The sequence below is a fragment of the Oryctolagus cuniculus genome, chromosome X, assembly GCF_964237555.1.
Source record: "Oryctolagus cuniculus chromosome X, mOryCun1.1, whole genome shotgun sequence".
NCBI lineage: Eukaryota > Metazoa > Chordata > Mammalia > Lagomorpha > Leporidae > Oryctolagus > Oryctolagus cuniculus.
Window position 1 is genome coordinate 73,261,297 of NC_091453.1, and position 18,992 is coordinate 73,280,288.

General features: G+C 48.7%; 1 protein-coding gene and 1 non-coding gene across 2 annotated transcripts; both read left to right on the forward strand.

Moving 5' to 3' along the window:
- Positions 1–15,415: 15,415 nt before the first annotated feature.
- Positions 15,416–18,292, forward strand: RPL39 (ribosomal protein L39). The gene is made up of 3 exons (XM_017349944.3): positions 15,416–15,768; positions 16,888–16,991; positions 18,079–18,292. The coding sequence occupies exons 1-3, from the start codon at positions 15,766–15,768 to the stop codon at positions 18,125–18,127; spliced, it is 156 nt and encodes a 51-aa protein (XP_017205433.1). The 5' UTR covers positions 15,416–15,765; the 3' UTR covers positions 18,128–18,292.
- Positions 17,433–17,564, forward strand: LOC127485036 (small nucleolar RNA SNORA69). Its single transcript, XR_007912237.1, has one exon. It is a non-coding gene; the product is annotated as a small nucleolar RNA SNORA69 (small nucleolar RNA).
- Positions 18,293–18,992: the final 700 nt, after the last annotated feature.

The following is an 18,992-nucleotide window of genomic DNA, read 5'->3' on the forward strand; positions in this document are numbered from 1 at the left end:
CGTGGGTGCAGGGGCCCGAGGACATGGCCCATCTCCCACTGCTTTCCCAGGCCATAGCACAGAGCTGCATCGGAAGTGGAGCAGCTGGAACTTGAACTGGTGCCTACATGGGATGCCGGCACTGCAGGCGGTGGCTTTACCAGATACGCCATAGCACCAGCCCCTCCCTCAGCTTTTGGAAACCAGTATCCCGAGGCAGATAGAAGAAGAGCCACCAAAGATGACTGAAAGAAATTAGGGAAGGGAAAATTTTGAGGAGGAGAATGGCTGACAGTGTCCCATGCCACAAAGAAATAGAGAAAACAAGGAATGTGAAGTGGGCATTGGATTTCATAGTATTTGCAGTCATCAGTGAACTGGCGAAATAGAAACCATGTTAGTAAGTGAGTGGCAGGTGGGAATTAAGAGATGGGGCAATTGTATAAATGGGTCTTGGAGGTCAGAAAAGAGATTTGGGAGGCCGCACTGTGGCATAGAGGTAAAGTCGCCACCTATGACACCAGCATCCCATATGGGCACAGGTTCCAGTCCCGGCTGCCCCACTTCTAATCCAGCTCCCTGCTAATGTGTCTGAGAAAGCAGCAGAAGAGGCCCCAATGCTTGGGCCCCTGCCTCACGTAGGAGACCAGAAAGAAGCTTCTGGCTCCTGGCTTCAGTCTGGCCCAGCCCTGGCTGTTGTGGCATTTGGGGAGTGAAGCAGCGGATGGAAGGTGTGTGTGTGTGTGTGTGTGTGTGTGTGTGTCCCTCTCTCTGTAATTCTGACTTTCAAATAAGTAAATTAAATCTTAAAAGAGAGAGATTTGGGCTAGAGATACATCTGGGAATTTATCCATTTTTAGATGACCATTGAAGCCAAGGGCAAGATTCCATCACTTTAGCAGGAGAGAATGAAGTTGGAACAGATGCATACCTAGGGTACAGCCTTGAAAAACGCTAACATTACTATACAGATACGGAAATGTATCCACAGGAACAGAAGGAGTAGGCAGAGAATAGGAGAAAAACAAGACCCTGATGTTACTTAAAGAGTTTCTTAAAAGAGAACTTCAGGAAGAAGAGGGAATGGCTAACAGGGTTGGATGCTGCTGAAAGGTGGAGTGTGGTATCTGAAAGGGCTATGGGACTCAATGACTGACGGTCTGAAGTGATGGGGAATGGAAGGCACTGGACTGAGAATAGAAACAGCAAATACAACATTTTAGAGAAGTTTGTGGGAAAAAAATGGAGACAGGTAAATGGTGTTGAGGTAAGATTATTGTAAGTATGAGAAATACTATATTATTTTTAGAAGTCAAAAGGAAAGCTCTAAGTGAGTGACTCCCCAACAGTGTAGGTTTCCTGCAAAGGCAGATAAAAATGGAAGCCAAGCTAAGGTCAGAGGAGTTGACATTAGCAGCAGCAGTGCTCCTCAGCCATCAGTCATGACTTGGCACTGTTTGCATACCAACTCACCCGGCCTGTTGTAGGCCATCTCAAGGCTGTTTTCATGTTGGCAGCTCCCTCTTTTCTACTTGCCTGGCCAATCCAGCTCTGGGTAAACCAAACTTCCCCACCCCACCCCCTTAAATTTCTTACAGGTATTTATTAATTTAGCAAACATTTACTAATCACTGACTGTGTGCCAGGCCTTGGGGGTCAAGGACTCAAACAAATCCTTGTCCTTGAGGAACTCATGGTCCAGTGGTGGTAAAAGATATAAAAATAATCAGCACAATGCACAATGTGAGAAGGGTTGTATGGCTCAGGGTGGTGTGGGAAGCTGCCAAGTGTTGCTAGACAAAGTCTAAACCAGATCAACTGGTGAAACCACAGGAAGGCCCTCCCTCTTGCTAACAACTTAAAAATTTTATTTGTATGGGGCCAGCGCTGTGGCTTAGCGGGTAAAGCCACTGCCTGCAGTGCTGGCATCCCATATGGGTGCCAGTTTGAGTCCTGGCTATTCCACTTCTGATCCTGCTCTCTGCTATGGCCTGGGAAAGCAGTAGAATATGTCTCAAGTCTTTGGGACCCTGTACCCACGTGGGAGACCTGGAAGAAGCTCCTGGCTCCTGGCTTCTGAACAGCCCAGCTCCAGCCATTATAGCCATTTGGGGAGTGAACCAGCAGATGGAGGACCTCTCTGTCTCTCTACCTCTGCCTCTACCTCTCTGTAACTCTGCCTTTCAAATAAATACATAAATCTTTTTTTAAAATGTATTTGTTATATTTGACAGCCAGAGAGACAGAGCCCCCATCAGTTGGTTTACTTTCCAAATCCCAAAGCTAGGAGCCTGGAACTCAATCCAGGTTTTCCACATGGGTGAGTTACACCTGGTGCTTCTCACCATGCATATTAGTAGGAAGTGGCAGTTGCAAGCAGAGCCAGGACATGAACCCAGGTACTCAGTGTAGCCCTTGCTGTATGGGATGTGGCATCCCAACAAGGTGTCTTAACTGCTAGGCCACATCTGCCCCTAAGCTACTTTTTTTTTTTAAAGATTTATTTTATTTATTTGAAAGAGTTACAGAGAAAAGTAGAGCCAGAGAGAGACAGCTTCCATCTGCTGGTCCACTGCCCAAATGGCCACAACAGCAAGAACTGAGCTGATCCGAAGCCAGGAGTTTCCAGGTCTCCCACACAGGTGCAGGCTATAGCAGAGAGCTAGATCGAAAATGGAGCAGCCGGGACTCAAACGGATGCCCACATGGGATACTGGCATCGCATTTGGCGGCTCCACCCACTACACCACAGCGCCGACCCCCTAAGAGGGGCAGATTCATAAGAAGGGAGAGTTGGGCTTTTGCGGTGATCCAAGTGAGAGCAGCAGTGAGAAGCACTGGATTCTAGGCATATAAGATTTATTTATTTATATTTATATAGAAGATTTATTTCAAAGTCAGCGTTACACAGAGAGAAAAGGAGAGGCAGAGAGAGAGAGAGAAGTCTTCCATCCAATGATTCACTCCCCAACTGGCCACAATGGCCAGAGCTGCGCTGATCCAAAGCCATGAGCCATAGCAGAGAGCTGGATCAGAAGTGGAGCAGCCAGGACTCGAACCAGCATCCATATGGGATGCCAGCACTGCACACGGCACCTTTACCCACTGTGCCACAGCCCTCTAAATACATTTTGAAGAGCACTAATAAGATTTGCTAGCAGATTGGATTAAGGGTGGACAAGAAAGAGAAGAGTCAAGGGTGGGTTTCTATATAAAATGGTTTTTTTGTTTTTTGTTTGTTGGTGGTGGTGGTTTTTTTTTTTTTTTTTTTTTGACAGGCAGAGTGGACAGTGAGAGAGAGACAGAGAGAAAGGTCTTCCTTTGCCCTTGGTTCACCCTCCAATGGCCGCTGCGGCTGGCATGCTGCAGCCGGCGCACCACGCTGATCCAAAGCCAGGAGCCAGGTACTTCTCCTGGTCTCCCATGGGGTGCAGGGCCCAAGCACTTGGGCCATCCTCCACTGCCTTCCCGGGCCACAACAGAGAGCTGGCCTGGAAGAGGGGCAACCGGGACTAGAACCCAGTGTGCCGGCGCCACAGGCAGAGGATTAGCCTATTGAGCCACGGCGCCGGCCATAAAATGGTTTTTAAAACAAAAAATTATTCTGCTAAAGAAGCTTTCGAGGGACCGACATTGTGGTGCAGTGTGTAAAGCCCTGGCCTGAAGCACTGGTAATCCATGTGAGCACCGGTTCTAGTCCTGGCTGCTCCACTTCCGATCCAGCTCTCTGCTATGGCCTGGGAAAGCAGTAGAAGATGGCCCAAGTGCTTGGGCCCCTGCACCCACGTGGGAGACCCAGAAGAAGCTCCTGGCTCCTGGCTTCGGATTGGCGCAGCTCTGGCCGTTGCAGCCAGTTGGGGAGTGAACCAGCAGATGGAGGACCTCTCTTTTCTCTCTGTCTCTACCTCTCTCTGTAACTGTCTTTCAAATAAATAAAAATAAAACTTAAAAAAAAAAAGGAGGAAGCCTTCAAAGCGTTGCCTCTCAGGGTAAAGCTCAGACCCCAGAATCAGCTCTGGGAAGTCCTAGATATGGGTTCCTAGCCTCTGTGCCTTGCAAATATGAGTGTAGTTCCCTCCGTCTGGAAGCCAGCCCCACTTCCCTTCTCTGCTGTCTATTCCTCCCTTCAGATTTCTCCCAAGCATCTTGAATGTTGTGACTGGAAGCCCCTGACCTCTGTGTCATGTTGTTCCTTCTAGCTTGGATTATCCTTCTCTCCATCTCCCCATGTAATGACCTCACCAGTATTAACTTGCTCCAGTTGCTGGACCAAGATACAGTCCTCCCTTCTCCCCAGTTGCACTGTCTCACAGTTACTGGCGGTTAATCATGATCCAAAAATATTAAATGGAAAATTCCAGAAATGAACAATTCATAATTTTTAAATGTGGGCTATTCTAAGTAGCATGGTGGATTCTTGCATCAGTCTCCATCCTGCCTGGGATGTGAAGCCTCCTTTTGTTCAGCAGATCCACACTGTGCACACTGCCTGTGGGGAGCACCCGGACTAGACTGAGTTACTGGAATTAAGACTTATTCTATGCATCTGCTCTCCCACAATATGGCGCTGGGAGAGAAGTAAACAGCTTCCGCACAGCTGCCTCCAGTTCAACCAATTAACTGTAGGACTTGCTCCTGATTGGAGAGCAGCGTACTCGGCGTGTGGGCAGCCGAGTTGGGATTGGCGGAGGAGGACTATAAAGGAGGAGAGAGACGGCATGCACGAGGGAACATCTATGGGGAACATCTAAGGGAACCCGTGCAGCCCCCGAGAAGAGCCGGCCGGCGGTGTGCTGCTCCCCTGCGGAAGTGGGGAATGTGGCCAGGGGGAACTGCCCTTCCACGGAGGTGGAAGGGATGGTAGCCAACCCGGGAGGAACCAGCAGCAAACCCGGGGAGGGCCGAGCAGACAAAAGAACAGCGCAGGGTCCTGTGTCGTTCCTCCACGAAGAGGGGGAGCGACATAATGGTGCCGTGACTCGGATATGAAGCCTAGGCAGGGCTTAGTGTCGTTCCTCCATGAAGAGGGGGAGCGACATAATGGTGCCGTGACTCGGATAGGAAACTTAGGACGGATAGGAAACTTAGGAGGGAAGAAACGGGAAAAACTGGGAAATTACCGGAGAGAGAGACTAGCAAACAGCCTAGGGAAAAGCCGGACGAAAAGGGTGCCGGAAGAAGCTATTGAAAGCCTAGGCATAGATTCGGATACGGACTACGGGGGGAAGCTGGGAGAAATCTCTAAGGTCGAAGGCGAAAGTGAAAGCTAGAACAAACAGACTCGGATGCGGACTGTGGGGAGAGGCCAGGAGAAATGAGGGAGGAGTATTGTTGGAGGAAAGCTTGGGGAAACATACCGGGTAGAGAAAAATGTTAGGGAAATTGAAGCCGCGGGGGGCAGGCCAAGGCGGAAACGAAAGCCACTTTGGGGTTCTCAAGTTAGCCCGGGAATGGGGGGCGAAAAGTTGAAACCAGAAGCTGAAACGTAAGCCAGATTGGGATCCGTCTGATTAGCCCGGGGAGCAAAGGACGGGAAGCCAAACCGTGGGGCGGAGACGTATGCTGGGTTGAATTCACCAGGCTAGCCCGGGGAACTTAGATTGAATGCTAGTGGCGGACACGTAAGCTACGCTGTGTTACTCGCGGAAGCCGCCGCGTGCAGAGAGAGCACGGGGCGTGAATAGATAGGGAACGGGGCTGGCGCGAGGCCGTGGTGCAGACGCGAAGGGCGTGGAGACCGCAGAGCGCGCGAAGCCAAGCCGCGCAAAGCCGGGAAGCTGCGCAGATGAAAGAGGCGCGGGCTGAAGCGGCTCAGCCGGGAAGCAGCCGAGAAGTAGCCTCGGGGCGGGCAGCGGGAAGCTGCGGGGATAAGAGAAATAGAAGTTTAGAAGCAAAGTGAGAGAAATAGGAATGCTGGAAGATAGAAGTAAAATGGGAGAAATAGGAATGCCCGGAGATAGAGAAATAGAGAAATAGAAAGGCCTCCCTACAACACTGCAATGTGAGAGCTTGGATTCGGTCTGCCTGATTAAGTGAGGCGATGAGCACGATGAGCACCTGCGGCAGCTAGCAGCTTATGCGCCGCAGGTCACCGAAGACAGGCACGAATTAACATCAGTAAGGCCTCCCCACAAAAAGGCAATGAGAAGGCTTGGATTCGGTTTGCCTGATAGGGCTTGTAAGCCCCTGCAGGCTCGACCAGAGCATGCGCTGCAGGGCACCGAACACAGGCATGCATCGGCGCCTAAAAACCTCCTCACAATATGGCGAAGAGAGGACCCGGATTCGGTTTGCCTGATTTGATAGGACTTGTAAGAACCTGTGGCAACTCTAGCAAGCAGAGCAGAGTGTGTGCCGCGGGACACCGAAGACAGGCGCGTATCAACGCCAAAAATAAAAAGAAAGGGGGATCTGTGGGGAGCACCCGGACTAGACTGAGTTACTGGAATTAAGACTTATTCTATGCATCTGCTCTCCCACAATATGGCGCTGGGAGAGAAGTAAACAGCTTCCGCACAGCTGCCTCCAGTTCAACCAATTAACTGTAGGACTTGCTCCTGATTGGAGAGCAGCGTACTCGGCGTGTGGGCAGCCGAGTTGGGATTGGCGGAGGAGGACTATAAAGGAGGAGAGAGACGGCATGCACGAGGGAACATCTATGGGGAACATCTAAGGGAACCCGTGCAGCCCCCGAGAAGAGCCGGCCGGCGGTGTGCCGCTCCCCTGCGGAAGTGGGGAATGTGGCCAGGGGGAACTGCCCTTCCACGGAGGTGGAAGGGATAGTAGCCAACCCGGGAGGAACCAGCAGCAAACCCGGGGAGGGCCGAGCAGACAAAAGAACAGCGCAGGGTCCTGTGTCGTTCCTCCACGAAGAGGGGGAGCGACATAATGGTGCCGTGACTCGGATATGAAGCCTAGGCAGGGCTTAGTGTCGTTCCTCCATGAAGAGGGGGAGCGACAACTGCCCACCTGTTAGCCACACGGTAGCCAGCTTGGCTATGGGACTGATTGTAGCAGCGTCCTAATACCTGTTGTCAAGTCTCCCTTATTTTCCTTAAGAGTGGCCCCCACAGCACAAGACAACTGATGCTGGTGATTTGGATGAGAAGCTATAGAGAGCTTCCTTTAGGTGAAAGGATGAAAGTTTTCAACTTGGAAAGGAAAGAACAAAAGATCTTACACCAAGGCTGCTAAGACCCATGGTAATAAAGCCTCTCACATCTGTGAAATTGTGAAAAGAGAAAAAAAACACCTGGGCCAGCTTTGCGATCGTACTTCAAACCACAAAAAAGCTATGGCCAAGGCGTGTGATAAGGTATGTACGTTTAGGAAAAAACAATAGTATGTGCAAGGTCTGGTACTAGCCTTGGTTTCAGGTATCCATGAGAGGGTGTGAAACGCATCCCCCAAGGCTGCACCACAGACTGTGTGGCTTAATACAGAGAAACTGATTCATTGCATTTCTGCAGGCTGCAAGTCTGAGATCAGTGCTAGCTGGGTTGGTTTCCCTCGCAGCCTCCCTCTTTGCCTTGAAGGCATCACTTTTTTCTTTTTAGATTTATTTTATTTACTTATAAGTCACAATTACAGAGAAAGAGAGAGAGAGAGAGCGTGCTTCCATCTACTGGTTCACTCCCCAGATGGTCACAATGGCCGGAGCTGCACTAACCCGAAGCCAGGAGCTTCTTCCTGGTGTCCCAAGTGGATGCCCAGGCCCAAGCTCTTGGGTCATCCTCCACTGCTTTTCCAGGTACATTAGCAGAGAGCTGGACTGGAAGTTGGGCAGCCAGGATTCCACACGGCGCCCATATAGGGATGCTGGCACTGCAGGCGGCAGTATTTACCCACTGTGCCACAGCGCTGGCCCCACAGTTTACTTTCAACAAGGGTGTCAAGATAATTTAGTGTAGAAAGAATACTGTTTTCAACAAATGTAACTGGGACAACTGGACATCCACATGCAAAAGAATGAAGTCAACCCCCCAGCCTCAAATCATATACCAAAATTAACTCAAAATGGAACAAAGAACTAAATGTAAGTTTTTAGCTATATACCTTTTACAGTTTATAAAAACCCTTGAGTTTATAACTAAGTTATAAATTTTATAAATGCTCATAAAACTTCCAGCTATGAAACTCTTAGATGAAAACATAAGCATAAATCTTCATGCCCTTACATTGGGAAATTGTTTCTTAGATATGGCGCCCCAAGCACAGGAAACAAAAGAAACAAATAAATCAGGCATTATCAGCACCATCAATAAAGTAAAAAGACAACTCACACAATGGAAGAGAATTTTGGCAAGTCATAAAGAGCTTGTACTTAACATACATAAAGAACTCTTAGGGCTGGTGTGGCGTAGTGGGTAAAGCCACTGCCTGCGATGCTGGCAGATCCAGCTCCCTGTTAACAGCTTGGGAAAGCAGTGGAACTTGGCCCAAATACTTGGGCCCCTGCCATCCACATGGGAGACCTGGAATAAGCTCCTGACTCCTGGCTTCGGCTTGGCCAAACCCCAGCCATTGCTGCCATTTGGGGAGTGAACCAGTAGATGCAAGATTTCTCTCTCTCTCTCTCTTTCTCCCTCTTTCTCTTTCAAATAAATCTTTTTAAAATGATTGACTTATTTGAAACGCAGAGTTACAGAGAGGCAGAGGCAGAGAGAAAGAGAGAGGTCTTCCATCTGCTGGTTCACTCCTCAGATGACCACAATGGCCGGAGCTGTGCTGATCCGAAACCAGGAGCCAAGAGCTTCTTCCAGGTCTCTCACATGGGTACAGGGGCCCAAGGACTTGGGCCATCTTTCACTTCCTTCCCAGGCCATAACAGAGAGCTGAATTGGAAGTGGAGCAGCCAGGACTTGAACTGGCACCCATATGGGATGCCCGCACTGCAGGCAGCAGCTTCACCTGCTACAGCACAGCGCCTCCACCATGGCTCTCTTAGTTGGGGGATGGTTGGGCTAGTTGCCTGGGGGCAGGGATGTGGAGTCTAAAAAGTGAGCTAGGGCACGAGGAAATTCAGGAGGCATCCTATGGGGCTGGGCTTCTGGGAGTCCAAGCTTCTTTGACAACTCCTCCCTTGGAGTCCGCCTGACTGCTGCAGCAGGAGGTTTCTTGCTTTCAATGAATCTCGCTTTGCTCACTGTCCCTCTCCACATGGAAATTCTTCTTAGGCGTGAGCCAGGACCCCAGATTGCCTCCTAGTCCCATAACACCACTACATTCTGTTGTCTCTTCAATGCAACAGACACTGAGGCCCTGCATTGTGTCTGGTTCTGTTCTTGGTGTAGGGGTACAGGAGCAAACAAATTCCACAAACAATCTGTGTCCTCCTGGAGCCTGGTGATGATAGCATGGTCCTATATTTTGGCTGTGGTGGGAGTTACACAGAACTACACGTGATAAAATTCAATAGAACACACACACACACACACAGATGAGGGTGTAGCTAACTGAGGAAATCCGAATAAGCTCTGTGGGTTGTACCAATATGAATTTCCTGGTTTTGATAATTATTCAAGATGCTAACAGGGAAGGCTCAGGGAAGGGTGCACAGAATCTCTGTCCATTTCTTTGCAACTTCTTATGAATCTATAAATTCTTTCAAATCAAAAAAATTTTACAAACCTGTGCCCTCATTTAGTTTCATTACAGTGGGGAGTTAGATAATAAATAAATAAACTCCATGGCATGTTAGAAGGTGATTAAGTGTCATCAAGAAAAACAAAGCAGCCTGGTTTGAATCCTAGCTGCTCTGCTTTCTATCTACCTTCCTGCTAATGCACATCCTAGGAGGCAGTGGTGATGACTCAAGAACTTGGGCCCCTGCCACCCATAGGGGAGACCTGGATGGCGTTCCTAGCTCCTGACTTTGGCCTGGCCCAGCCCTGGCTGTTGCATACACTTGGGGAATGAACCAGTGTATGGAAGAGCTGTATCTTTTCTCTCTCCATGCCTTTCAAATAAATAAATAAACAAATCCTTAAAAAAATAATCCCTCAATTGGGCCTGGCACTGTGGTATAGTGGATTAATGCCATTGTCTACAGCACCAGCATCCTATATGGGTGCCAGTTCAATTCCCAGCTGCTCCACTTCCGATTCAGCTCCCTGCTAATGTGCCTGGGAAAGCAGCAGAAAATGGCTCAAGTTTTTGGGCCCCTGCACCCTCGTGGGAGACCTGGAAGAAGCTCCTGGCTCCCGGCTTTGAATCAGCTCAGCTGTGGCCATTGCGGCCAATTGGGGAGTGAACCAGTGGAATGGAAGACCTCTCTCTCTCTCTGGCTCTGCCTCTCTCTGTAACTCTGTCTTTCAAATAGACAAAATAATTCTTTTAAAAAATAATTTCATCAACTAAGGGCTTATTCACTGCTCCTTTGGGTCACCAAAAAGAATATGCTGGGTCTGAAGTAAACAAATAAAATCCAAGTTAAGAAGCCTGATGTCTCATGTCAATTAAATCTGAAATTATCTGGGTGAGGGTCTGAATTTTAAAACTGGATGGGATTAATGTAATAAAACTCTAGCTGTTAAGAATAGTAATTAATAAATTGGGCCCCAAGCTTCCCACATCTTCTGTATACTCTCTCGAGACCTACATTCAGCACTGAGTAACCAATGCAGAAACTTGGGACCAACTCCTGTTAATTTTTTATTTGAAAAACAGAGACAGAGAACTTCCATCCACTTGTTCACTCTCCAAATGCATGTAACAGCCAGGTCTGGACCAGGCCAAAGCCAGGAGCCAGGAACTCCAACAGGGTATCCAACATGGGTGGCCGGAACCCAAGTACCAGGTACATCATTTGCTGCCTCTGACTCAGATACGATTTATGGACATCCCAAGTGCCATCTTAACTGCTGCACCAAATGTCTGCTGCACCATTAATTCTATTTTTTAAAGATTTATTTATTTCAAAGGTAGAGTGACAGAGAGAGAGATCTTCCATCTGCTGATTCACTACCCAAATGCCAGCAACAAACCCAGGAGCCAGGAACTTCATCCTGGTCTCCCATGTAACTGGCCAGGAACTCAAGTACTTGGGGCACTGTGTGCTGCTTTCCAAGCACATTAGCAGGAAGCTGGATTACAAGTATAGAGTAGGTGGGAACTGAACGATGTACTCTGATAAGGGATGTGGGCCTCCCACTCGGCAGTTTAACAAGCTGTGCCACAATGCCCACCCCAAGGCTTGTCAATCTCATTATATCATCCCTTCATTTTACTCCTTCTTGTTCCATCTTACGGAGACAATTTACTTTCAGCCATGATCATTTTTTGTCTAGACTATTTCCACAGCCACATACCTACTTTGCTTTTCAACCATCTGTCACTGTAATTCAGTGCAGGGATTTGAAACAACTTTTGTGCTATGGAACTCTTCGGTAGTCTGAGGATGCCTAGGGATTTATTTCCCAAATGTTTTAGGTGCATAAAATAAAGTACGTAAGATTACAAAGAAAACCAGTTATACTGCAATATAGTTATCAAAATATTTTTAAAATAAATGTGGGCTATAGTAACACACGGGCTTAAGACAGTTGTATGTGTGGGCCTTATAACTTGAAAGAAGAGATGAGTATGTAAACAGTATTTTGAGACATTTATATTAACTATATATAATATTCCAGTAGCTCTTTGACTTTCTTTGATGACTAAGTCAACCTAACTGCTAATATCGCTGTGGCCTATATTCGTAAATAAAGGAAGCATTACGTTTCAGTCGGTTTGGTGAAAGAGTACTTCAGGGACTGGCATCATGACGTAGCAGGTAAAGCCGCTGCCTGTGATGCTGGTATCCCATATGGGTGCCAGTTCAAGTTAAGGCTACTCTGCTTCTTATCCAGCTCCCTAAGAAAAGCAGAAGATGGCCCAAGTGGTTGAGCCCCTGCTACCCATGTGAGAGACTCGGAAGAAGTTCCTAACTCCTGGCTTCAGCCTGGCCCCACCTGGGCTGTTGCAGCCATTTGGGGAGTAAACCACAGGATGGAAGATCTCTCCTCTTTCTCTCTGTCTCTCCTTCTCTCTCTAACTTTGCCTTTGAATAAAGAAGGTTTTAAAAATAAATAAATCTTTAAAAAAGAGAGTGCTTCAAAAATTTGTGGGAAAAGAGGCATTAAAGGTAAGTTTATTTTGGTGCCAAATTTTTTGAACTCCAAGTTTTTTCATAATACAGCTTTTTCATAAACATTTTGAAGACCCTTCATATGCATAGATTTCAATTTTTTCAACATTGTCAACTGTATTTGAAAGACAGACTCAGAGAAATCTTCTATCCACTGGTTCACTCCCTCAATACCTACCATAGCCAGGGAAGGGCCAAGCAGAAGCCAGGAGCCTGCAATCCAATTCAGGTCCCCCATGTGGATAACAGGGACTCTACTACTTAAGCCATCACCTGCTGCCTCCTATGGTGCACACCAGCAGGAATTTGGAAAAGAAAATGAGTCAGGACTCAAAACCAGGCACTCTGCGGCACCGCGGCTCAATAGGCTAATCCTCCGCCTGCGGCGGACCAGGAGAAGCACCTGGCTCCTGGCTTCGGATCAGCGCAGGTGTAGCGGCCATTGGGAGGTGAACCAACGGCAAAGGAAGGCCTTTCTCTCTGTCTCTCTCTCTCACTGTCCACTCTGCCTGTCAAAAAAAAAAACAAAAACTAAAACAAAAACAAAACAGGCACTCTGATGAGATGTGGATGTCCCAGCAGCTCTTCATCTTCTTTTTTTTTTTTAAGACTGTACTTATTTATTTGAAAGGCCAACTGTTTCTCTTCCCAAATGGCTGGGGCTGGCCAGGTAGAAGCCAGGAGTCAGGAGCTTCTTTCAGGTCTCCCACGTGGGCAGTAGGGACCCAAGCACCCAGGGCCACACTCCCTTGGTCTCCCAGGTTCACCAGCAGGGAGCTGGATTGGAAGTGGGGCAGCAGGAACTCAAACAGATCTCCATATGGGAATTCAGCACTGCAGGCAGCAGCTTAACCCACTAAGCCATAGCACTGGCCTCTCTCAAGCAGCTCTTAATGGCTGTGCCAAATGCCCAATCCTGAATGTCACAGTTTAGTACACCAAAATATACATTTTAAATTTCATTTTCCACTTTTTGAAATACCCTCTATAGTCCTATCCCCCCCATGCAAGTTCATGCACTCTAAATTTTTTTATTATTATTTTTTTATTTTTTTTTATTTTTGATAGGCAGAGTGGACAGTGAGAGAGAGAGAAAGGTCTTCCTTTGCCGTTGGTTCACCCTCCAATGGCCGCTGCTGCAGCCGGCGCACCGCGCTGATCCGATGGCAGGAGCCAGGATCCAGGTGCTTTTCCTGGTCTCCCATGGGGTGCAGGGCCCAAGCACCTGGGCCATCCTCCACTGCACTCCCTGGCCACAGCAGAGAGTTGGCCTGGAAGAGGGGCAACTGGGACAGAATCCGGTGCCCCGACTGGGACTAGAACCCGGTGTGCCGGCGCCGCAAGGTGGAGGATTAGCCTATTGAGCCACGGCGCCGGCTTTTTTTTTTTATTATTTTTATTTGACAGGTAGAGAGAGAGAGAGAAAGGTCTTCCTTCTGTTGGTTCACCTCCCAAATGGCTGCTACGGCCGGTGCGCTACGCCGATCCAAAGCCAGGAGCCAGGCGCTTCCTCCTGGTTTCCCATGCGGATGCAGGGGACCAAGCACTTGGACCATCCTCCATTGCACTCCCGGGCCACAGCAGAGAGCTGGACTGGAAGAGGAGCAACCAGGACTGGAACCCGGCATCCATATGGGATGCCAGTGCCGCAGGCAGAGGATTAACCAAGTGAGCCACAGCGCCAGCCCCCATGCACTCTAAATTCTACAAATGTGAATCCCAGGTTAAAAACCACTGCCTGTAACACCCGTGTCCCATATGGGTTCTAGTTCCAGTTCTGGCTGCTCTACTTCCAATCCAGCTCCCTGCTAATGCACCTGGGACAGCAGAGGAAGATGGCCCAAGTCCATGGGTCTCTGCACTTACATGGGACACCCAAATGAAGCTCCGGGCTTCATCCTGTCCCAGCACTAGCCATTGTGGCCATTTAGGGAGTGAACAGTGGATAGATCTCTATCTCTTCCCCTCTCTCTGTAATCCTGCTTTCAAATAAATAAATAAATCTTAAAAAAAAAAAAAAAACTTCCTTAATCCACTGGTACAAAAATGCCTGAAGTGGCTACAAAGCTACACATTTTTGTTACTTTTTTTAAAAAAAGATCTATGTTTTTATTTGAAAGGCAGAGTTAAAGAGAGGGAAAGACAGGTATTCCCCATCTGCTGGTTCACTTCCCAAATGCCTGCAGCAGCCAGGTCTGGGCCACGCTGAGGTCAGGGGCCAGAAACTTCTTCCGGGTCTCACACCTGGCTGCAGGGGCCCAAGGACTTGATCAGCTTCTACTGCCTTCCCCGGCACACCAGCAGGGAGCTGCATTGGAAGTGCAGCAGCTGGAACTCAAAACTGCCCATACGGGATGCCGGCGCTGTAGGCAGCGGTTAACCCACTACGCCACTATTTTGTCCCCACGTTTTTATTTTTGTACCAGGAAGAAGAGGGGCCGGCGTTGTGGCGTTGTAGTGGGTTAAGCCACTGCCTGCGACCCTGGTATCCCATTTAGGCACAGGTTCCAGTCCCAGCTGCTCCACTTCCAACCCAGCTCTTTGCTAATGCGCCTGAGAAAGCAAGGGAGAATGGCCCAAATCCTTGGGCCCCTGCAACCACATGAGAGACCCAGAATTAGTTCCTGGCTCCTGGCTTCAGTCTGGCCCAGCCCCGGCTGTTGTGGCCATTTGGGAATGGAAGGCCTCTTTCCCTAACTCTTCCTCTCTCTCTCTAACTCTGACTTTCAAATAAATAAATGGCTGGCGCTGTGGAGTAGCGGGAAAGCCGCCACCTGCAGTGCCACCATCACATATGGGCGCGGATTCTAGTCCCCGCTGCTCCTCTTCCGATCCAGCTCTCTGCTGTAGCCTGGGAAAGCAGTAGACGATGGCCCAAGTGCTTGGGCCCCTGCACCCGTGTGGGAGACCCAGAAGAAGCTCCTGGCTCCTGGCTTCGGATCGGCGCAGCTCCGGCCGTTGGGGCCAATTGGGGAGTGAACCATTAGATGGAAGACTCTCTCTTCCTCTCCTTCTCTGTGTAACTCTGACTTCCAAATAAATAAATAAATCTTAAAACAATAGAAATAAAAATAAAATAAATGAGGAAGAGGAAAAAGATGACCAGGTCGATATTACTTCCTGCACGCGAGGCTGGGGAGGCGGGTGGTGGGTGGAGGATAGGCCGCGGGGGAAGGCTAGGTTGCTCCGGGCGGGGCGTTGCCCGGCCCCTCTAGGCGCGCTTCCTCACAAATCCTGGGCCAAGTCCCTGGCGCTCAGAGGTGACGGATGCCTTCTCCGCCCTTCTTGGGGGGTAGTCCCGCCCACTCTGCGCCCTCTGCTTTCGGAAGGGCTTCTACCTTGGCACTTATCGCAGGCAGTCTTGCCTCACCCAAGAAACGGGGACCCTGGCACCCTGAAGGACTCATGGGGGAACTCACTTACGGAACTGAAGCAAAGCCAATTCCATTTCTTAGGAACGAGTACTCATTCCCAGGGCCCCCAGAGAGCGCACGCAGTAGGGGCGGAGAGGGAAAGGCATTAGTGGGCGGTCACCGACGTATTGCGTCACCTCCTAAGCCCTGCCCCGCCGTGGCGCCTTCTAAACGCGTTCTTCCGCCGTCTCCTTCCTTTCTCCTTTCCTCCGCCATCGTGGTGGGTGTCCCTGATTCTTCCTCGCCATGGTAAGTCTATCGGCCGCCATCGGCCCGAAGATGGTTTTCTGAGAAGCGAGGACGCCGCGGACATGTCGGGCCTGCATGGAGCGTCACGGGGCAGAAGCTCTTTAAAGGCTTTCTTAAGAGAAGGTCGAGTTTGTCAGCTGCTCTAGTCTGCGGCCTTGCCGGGGAAACCAATGAGAAAACGATTGCTTAGGGATCGCGGGGTTGCGCTGACGCCTTGCTTTCCAGGTGCCTGCCGTATCGCCGCCGAGGCAGCGTCCCTTTGTCGGGACGGAATTGTGATTCTGCGGCAGGAATAGAGGTCGGGTCGGGGGGCTTCCCAGAAACCCTGGCCCGGTTGCGCACTGCCCGAGGCATGCACGACGTTCCTGGCATTAGGTGTGGAGTCTGGAGTCTTGGGTTTTCAGAGAGCTGGGTACCCAGGCGCATAGCACACCGTTAGGTTACAGGACTTTTTAGCTGATTGTTCGGAAACTTGAAACGTCACCCCGTGGAAGCGCCTGAACAAAGAGTGTTGTGTTCTGAGCCCATGTTCTTGTTCGTCGTTTGTACATTGTTAGTGAATGTCAACAGCTGACCGGTTACTGTCCTGTGGCACAGCTTCCTGGGAAGTGACATTTTAATTGCCTTCTAGGTTTGAGTTTACTGCTTGATACTGTGGGCTAGATGACATGAAAGACACGTAAATAGGATTAATATGAAAACAGTAGGTGAGTTAGAATATCCCTGCTCTCCTCACAATCACCCTTGAGGAGGTAGGTACCTCTGTCTTAGAAATCGGGGAACTGAGAGTGACTGGCAGGTGATAGGTGGTCACAGTGTTATTTCAGGAAGCCTCTTTGCTCACCCTAGCAGTTCAAATTATAATGGTCTGAGTGGGTGACAGCAGGCTGTCCTGGCTATGGAGCAACGAAGTTCTGGACTTAAATGGCAGCTCTGCGCATTAATACTGGTTTTTGAACAGTGCTACCTGCCTCCAGAGAAGTTGTGAGGTTCAGAGGGCTTGGTGGAGATGGTTTCAGGTATAAAGCACTTAGGTGTTTGTTGGAGAAAGAGTTTCTAACTTGGAATCATGTGTGCAGGTGTAGTTTCACTGTCTAAAATACTTGCATTTCCTTGCAGTCTTCTCACAAGACCTTCAGAATCAAGAGGTTCCTGGCCAAAAAACAAAAACAAAACCGCCCCATTCCGCAATGGATTCGGATGAAAACTGGTAATAAAATCAGGTAAGACCTCCTGTTGTGCTGCTTGGTTTTAATTCAACATAAGGGTACAGTTTTTAACACTGACATGCAATTGAATGTTACTTGAACCCAATACATCCTGTACCACCATTCTGAATTTTTTTTGCACGACCTCCAGCCCACAGCTGCACAGTTAAGATGGGTAGTTTTAAAGATTTATTTATTTAAAAGTCAGAGTTACACAGAGCTGCGGGGGGTGTGTGTGTGTGTCTTCCATCCGCTGGTTCACTCCCCAGTTGGCCGCAAAGGCCGCAGGTGCACCAATCTGAAGCCAGGAGCTTCTTCCAGGTCTTCCCACGCAGGTGCAGGGGCCCAAGCACTTAGGCCATCTTCTGCTTTCCCAGGCCATAGCAGAGAGCTGGATCAGAAGAGGAGCAGCTGGGACTAGAACCGGCGCCCATATGGGATGAAAGAAATGTATTGAAAGCAGGTTGCAATTACAGTGCTTTATTTTGTGAAAGTACTGTCATTATCCTGCTGAAAGAAAAGCTGTGTTGGTCCTTTTTGATTTTGCCACTGTGCTGGTAAAATCATGACAGACTGACATCGACAATTCTGAATTGTTTTAGCTTTGCAAATCACTGTTGCTGCAGTAGACATGAATGGGGTGTTACTGTTAAAGTAGGTAAGGGGTACATGGAGTAGGGGAGTTTTCTCACTATTTCAGTGCTGATTAGGATCCTAGTCTTCAATCATTTTCAGAAAATAAAAGTTTGGCAGGTCATCTTTAAAAAAAAAATTGAAAGTTAGATCTTCCAGCCTCTGGCTCACTCCCCAGATGGCTGCAATGACTGGAGCACAACTGATCTGAAGCAGAGCTTCTTCCAGGTCTCCCATGTGGGTGTAGGGACCCAGGGACTTGGGCCATCTTCTACTGATTGCCTAGGCCACAGCAGAGAGCCGGATCGGATTGCAGTGCTGGCACTGCAGGCAGTGGCTTTACCCACTACACCACAGTGCTGGCCCCCTAGATCATCATCTTACTCTCCAGAAAAACCACCAAATATGTTAAATAGGAACACCTAAACTGGTCATGCTGTTTGTAACTTGAAAATTTTTTTCTGTGTAGGTATAACTCCAAGAGGAGACATTGGAGAAGAACCAAGCTGGGTCTATAAGGAATTGCACTTGAATGGCGTGCTCATTTCTTCTGTCTCAATGTCACAACGTCACTATCACCACATGAAGCTGAAGATGTCACCATCATCTGGACAGCTGGACATGTTTGATTAGGGCTGTGACCAGTGGGCTGGTTCAGTAATAAATATGTGATCCCTTTTGAACTGCTGTTGTATTCTGGTTTGTGAAGTGCCTAGCTGCCTCTTAACGGTCCTGTAGAACATTCTGCAATGATAGAAATGTTCTCTGGCTCCAAGTACCTGACGTGTTTAGTGTGAAGGATTGGGGGCGGGTATTGAATTGCAGTTAGATTTTTGTAGGCAGGAATTTTCTAAGCTAGAAGTTGGCAGAGCAATCTGTTGCCTGTTTGTATATGACCTGGTCACCTATTTATTTACATCCTATTATCTATGACTGTTTTTAACCCTGATGCACAGATGCTGTGTGGCCTGCAATACCTCAAATATTTGTTACTTGGCTCATTTCAGAAAAAGCCAACCCCTGATCCTGAATTCAGTATAGTTCACTTTTGCCTTAAAGATTGAGGTGGTCTGTGGCGTTGTGGCTGTGTGGCTGTGGGATGCCTGTGTTGCACAGCAGGAGCACCTAGGTTTAAATCCCAGTTCTGCTTCCAGCTTCCTAGTGCACACCATGGCACGCAGTAGGTGGTGACTAAAGTGCTTAGGTCCCTACCAGCCAAATGGGAGACCTGGATTGAGTTCTTGGCTCTTGCCATTTGGGGGACTAAACCGTTGGATGGGAAATGGCTATCTTTTTTAAGAACAGATGGAGATTAATTGTTGGCATTGTAGCAATTGGTTAATGGCAACACTGACTACCAAACACCTGCATCTGGGTTAATGA

Excerpts from the sequence above, each read along its gene's own strand:
- RPL39 (XM_017349944.3), top strand. Across the intron at positions 16,992-18,078 it reads AAAACTGGTAATAAAATCAG|GTATAACTCCAAGAGGAGAC; the intron begins GTAAGACCTCCT and ends TTTTCTGTGTAG.